We start from the raw sequence: 6,127 nt of genomic DNA, 5'->3' as shown, positions 1-6,127 counted from the left end.
TCAATATTCTTATTTGCTGAGATTGACGGAAGAGAAAAGTGCGTTTCCATTTGCATTTTATGAAGCGTTGGTAGGAGAAGATACTTTGCCTAATCTTTTCTTTTTGTTAGAATTCCATTTGTGGGGCTTGTTAATGTAGTGGAGCATGATTTTATTCTTGTATCTAATAAAAGCAAGCTTATCCTTCATATTTCCGTTAATGATGTTACGGAAGTATCTTTCTTTTAAATACCATCTCATAAAGTCACGGAAAATCTTTTTTTGGGTGGCAAGAATAGTTCCATCCATGTCAGGATTAACAACTAGCATATCCTTCAAGGCACGGAAACCGCTGAGATTTTCAATTTCACCTAAGAAAAACTCAGTGACATCCTTATAGATTTAGATTTTGTTTTAAGAAGGAGCATCAGGATAGATTTCGTTGATAATTAAAAGAACTTTGTTCTTGAAATCAGGGCTAGAAAAGCTTCTAACAACTTATCTTGTAATATATCTGCATATGTTCTTATCATAGTCTTTCTTCTTTTCCTTTTATTAATCTCTAACAATGGAGAAGACATTTCCTTTGTTTCCAGCTATAATTGAGATGTTTTAAGCTTATTGGTTATGTTATTAGATCATTGGGAGAGTGGGATGGATATTATTAGATGCTAAATGATGGTAGTTGGGCATTTAGTTATTTCCCATCATATGTTGAGTTTAATGCATATTAGAGAGGTGAGAGTGATCATTGATCATACCATAATGGGTTTAAGCACAAGGTTGATTGTGGTGATTTCCATAAGGATTTTGAGTAGGCATCATTTAAATTCCAGATCTGTCTCCAAACATATTTCCATTATTAGCATTCATATTGAATGTGCTGCCAATAAAATTATTACAGTTTCCCAAAACGTTATTGCAATTATTCATTAAACCTGTATTGCTGGAGCAGTGATTAGTGCTGCATTCAGTTTTAGTAATGATAGGTTATTAAGATGAGGAATTATGAGAAAGATTATTATTGTTATTGCTAGCATTGTGGTGAGAAGGAGAGAATTAATCAGCATTTTCCATGTAATAGTTACCATTGCTATTTTGCTTGTTTTCAAGTTTGGGAACTGGTTCAGGGGGAAACAAGTCAGCAAGATCAACTGCATTATTGGTGTTGTATGTAGAGAATAAGAAGTTATTAGGTAAGAATGAGTTGTTATTGTTGTTTGATGATCCCTAATTGTTGGATGAGTTATTGTTTCCATTTTAATTATTGTTGTTTTAAGTATTATTAATGCTGCCCATAGGGTTTAAGGAGTAGGCATTATTGTGGTTATTTCCAGAGAAGTAATTTCCAAATTCAAAATCAGGAATGTTATTCATTTGTTTATCATGGAAAATTTATTCTTCTTATTAACCCAAGTAACCATATTTGACAGGTGCAAAGTAAATGTGTCCTTAGCCTTAGGGAGCAGAAGTAGTTCCGCATCCACCGAAAGTGCCATCGAAGAAGAAATTATTTTATTATTGATGGTGGTTGTGAAGAGCTCCGCCCATCATGTTACCCAAATTAGAGTGGTTGTTTCCTCCGAAAAGATCACAGTCATTAAAGTCAAAATCTAAATAGTTATTATTATTAATGCTGGAGTTATTTCCGTTTTAAGAGGTTTTGCACTCGTTATTGATGTTCTTTGATGTATTAGTAGCAGAGAACATGTTTTAAGTGGTGTTTGTGTTGTTATTTGGATTGTTTGAGTTGTTAAGAGTGGGATTTAAACTATTCTAGTCGTTGAAACTCATTTATTTTTTTTAAGTCTTAAATTCAAAGTGTAAATTTTGTATTGAATGTGATGAATATCAAAAAGAGATAATTTTGTTAATTTCTAAGTATTTCTTTTAGATGAGATTAATAATTGAGTAATTTGTTTGTAAGTTATTGTTAAGACGTGATCAGATTACTCGGAGGATGTGGTTAATTTGTTGAATCAAATAAAGATAATAATCAATAAATGAGCGCGAGTGTTATAAGATAAGTTCTTGGTTGGTTGGTGTGTGGACAAATAGAGCCAACAAAAACAAATATTTGATTTTTTATTCTTTTACTTTTTTTTTCTTTTATAAATATTTTTTTTATATTAATCAAAAAATATTAATTATTTAATTTGAGGAATTCTTTGTTTTTAAATAATTGTTACCTTCCCAAATTAATTTGTATATGATAGATACAGAAAGAAAAATCTTGTTGCTTTCACAAAATATTAGTCTTAATTAAATGAAAATCAAGTCAAAAAGAAGTGGATCTAACATTAATTTCAAAAAAGATAATTGGTATCCTATTTTGTCATTTAATTTCTTATCAAATCAAAAGGTTTGGATTAATTTTGTTCAAAAACAGCTTTTTAATTACATTTTTTTTCCTTCAAAAGACTTTTCTTTTTATTTTTCTAAATATCAATCAATCAATCTCTCCCCGCCCCCACATATTGATTTAGTTTGCAATTAATTTAATTTTCTACCTTAAGACAATAAATTAATTAATTAATCAATCAATCACTCTTTAATTTCTTCTTTAAAATTTCTAAATAATTTACTTTATCAAATATCACTCCTTTCTTCCTTCCTTCCTTCACTAACTCAGTCACTTGCTCTCGCATATAAGGATTAAAAATGCAAATGCTATGAAATTGTCAATATTAAATTTTGTTTTGCTTCTTTAATAAAAATTGAAGTCACTGTATATTATTCTTCATAGCTTTAGATTATTTGAATTTTTAAAAGGTTAAGTATTCTTAAGGAAAAATATGATGATTTGAATATTACAATTATTTTATTCTTTTATTTGATGTTATTTTAAGCTAATTTTATAGTAGAATAACAAACCAAATAATAAATTTAAATGCACTGTAAAAGTCTAATTCAACTCAATCTATTTTAGTGTTTAATTTTGGTAATCATATATCTGTAAGCGCTATAACTCTTAAAGAATTAAAAATGAAAAATAAACTATTCATAAAGCTCATGAGCTATATAACGTGTTTTTTCTAATTGCATTAAATTATCAAATTACAAACCTTTACACCATAAAAAAAAGCTGATCCTATTTAATTTTATATAAACCATATGTTGAATTTGTAGATATGTAAAGTAAACTAAATTACTTGAAACAAGAGATCCTAATTATCCCAAATTTCAGATTCCTAAAATAATTAGAAAGTTTTTGTGGTTTAAAATTGCGCTTATTACTATATTTTACTTTGAGGAAAACAATAGTAATTAAATGAATGGAGTAAATTCTCAAATTTAGCTTCCAATTTATTAATTTTTTCTCAAATTAAAAATCTGCAGTTGCAATGACTGCATAAGTTGTAATAAAAGAGATCATTATAAAGAATTTTTATTTAATGACTTAGTAAGTTTTACGCTTATATCAATCAAAGAGGATTAAAAAACCTAAAATATTCACTTTTAGACTTTGGTTTATCAAAAAAATTTTTGATAGATGATAACATAGACTTAGGTTCATTAGAAAAGAAATTACCATCCTATGTACCTTTTCTATTCATCAAGGATTTAAATTTTAGATGAAGTTAACTATTAGAACAAATATAATGAATGATATCATAAAAATATAAACTTTTAAAATTATTTTAATGAATAATTTAAAACAGTAAAATATATTCAAAATAAGCTTTTTATGTTGCTTTGTAGTCATTTTATATTTATTTTAGGTGATATAATTAAGCAATAAGATATCTATCTCAATCAATTCTTATTTACAATTTACAGCTATCATAAAAATATATTTCTAAAAGCAATACATGCATTTAGTAAGTAAATAACAAAATAAATGTTTATTTTTATTATAAAACTTTTAAAATAATGCTTAAATTGCGTAATTATAAGTATAAGATATTACGCGTTTTAAAAGGGGATATATTCAAAGCTATTATTTACGACAAATAAGTACTCTTTTAAAATCAAAGGTACTATTGTTATTCGAAAAATTCTTTTATTAACTTTTTAAAATCTGGATTAATTTCCTCTACTTAAACAATATACATTTTCTTTAATAAAAGAACCTAAATGTATCTAAATTAAACCTTGTAAGATGATTTAATATCTAAATACTTGGTGAAAATAAATTTTGATTTAATCTTTATTTATATTTTTATATACCCTCCAGTAATTATTTCAAAAATCTCTTCCTAATAATAATTATCATTATTTCCTAATTATTTTTTTTAATCGCAACGATTGATTTTAATTAAATTTATAATTTTATCTCTCAAACATACATTCTTATTTGATTTATAAAGATTCTTTATATTTATCATACATATATAAATACATAAATTTTTCGTTCATCTAATTTGTAGTTATGTTTAAAATCTAATATAAAACATTCTTTGTATTTATAATTAAATCATCAGTAAAATACAATCATCTAATTTTTTACTATTACTGAAAAAAAAAAATTAATTATTTAATTAGACTGTAAGCAAAGAAGTTAACTAATTTCATAGATATTTATTTAAAAACTAATGAATGCTTAAAATTTTGCTATTAATTTTAATGATCAAGAAATAAAATATAGACAGATAGATATTAAATAAATAAATAGACAGATTGATTGATGTCTCAAAAGTTTAATTTCATCCTAACAGAAAATTAATCTTATTATGTGACTTATCAATTAGGAATAAAATGTAAAGAATTTAATTTTGATCTAAATTTCTGATTATCTTTCTTATCCGGAAGCTATTCCTAATCAGGCAGTCAAATCTATAAAATAAATAAATTCTCATAAATTTAGATTTTATTTAAATTATATAGAAAAGATGTTTATATAATAAATAATAAAAAATGTTAATTTTCTATAATATTCCTAATTTTCTATATAAATTAATTTTAAACTGTTGTTTTGACTTCTATAAAACTCACTTCGTTTCATACTCATCTAAAATGTGGATAAATACTGTATATTTATTGTATAAGTATGTAATGAATATCTTAAATTAGCTTAATTTAATTTATTTAAAAAGCATTTCTTTCAAAATTGCTTTATTGAAGAAAAAAAAAATTAGGAATTCCTAATAAGAATTACTATTCTTTGATATTTCCAATTTTAAAGTGTTCTTTATTATAAATATAATGTTTATAATTTTATTGTATCAATTCTTTAAACTACCTACCTTCAACAATTGAATGGTAAAATAATTTCTTTTATAAATTTATATTTTAGATTAAAAATAATTTAAATTTAGTGCTTGTTACTAAAAAGCAAAAAAAAATAATATATATCAAGTATTCTTATATACAAGGAAAATTATTTATTTAAATTTCCCTTAAAATTATGAAAATTGGGTTAAAAAGTTTTATTTTTAAAACTAAAGAAAGATTTGCAGCCTTGAAATATTTTAGTATATATATAATATGTTTTATAATTATAACATATTTTTTGAAAAATACTAATTAGGTATCATTAGCAGTTGGATTTAATATAAAAAAATCTTTATATAGACCTTAGCAAAATGATCTATTAACCTCTCTAATTCTCTTTTAGTTGTTTAATTAATTGGTGCTTGAAAATAAGAAATATAATCTAAATAATAACAAAAGTAATTATCATTTAGTAATATCGTATATTTTTAGGAATTAATGTAAAATTAAAATAATTGTTAAAAAAAATAAAATTTTAAAATTATAGAATTTATAAATAATTATAAAAAAGAATTAAATAATATAATAAAATTTTAAATTAGCTTTTAAATTGTTACATAAGAAAATGTTTATAAACTCATAGTTGTTATTTTATTATGATTTCAAAAGTAATCATATAAGTTGAGACGATGTTAACAAAATATATATATTAAATGTAAGTATATTGATTTTAATAATTTGATAAGAATAATGTGCTTATGAAAATCTTGTGGTTATTAAAACTGATTTTTGAATTGAAAACAAATATTTTTATTCTTAGAGATATTTTTAAATTCCATTTGTAATTTCAATAAAATGCTATCATGTTCTCAAATAATTATTTAAGATATGATTATAAACAAATTTTCACTAATATGCCATTTTTATTGCAATTTTCTTATAAAGTCTTTGCAAATTATTTTGGGAAAAGATCTCTTTTTTTTTTATTTTTTAA

General features: G+C 23.7%; 1 protein-coding gene across 1 annotated transcript; it reads right to left on the bottom strand. All coding sequences in view use genetic code 6, as the record gives it.

Annotated features, from left to right (window-relative positions):
* TTHERM_00149540 (hypothetical protein) lies at window positions 1–1,773 on the bottom strand (the record flags this gene model as incomplete). Its single annotated transcript, XM_001021589.3, has 1 exon — window positions 1–1,773. One exon carries the CDS (start codon window positions 1,771–1,773, stop codon window positions 1–3), a length of 1,773 nt encoding a protein of 590 aa, XP_001021589.1.
* Window positions 1,774–6,127: the final 4,354 nt, after the last annotated feature.

This window comes from Tetrahymena thermophila (assembly GCF_000189635.1).
Source record: "Tetrahymena thermophila SB210 genomic scaffold scf_8254545, whole genome shotgun sequence".
Classification (NCBI taxonomy): domain Eukaryota; phylum Ciliophora; class Oligohymenophorea; order Hymenostomatida; family Tetrahymenidae; genus Tetrahymena; species Tetrahymena thermophila.
This window is presented reverse-complemented; position numbering and strand designations above follow the sequence as displayed.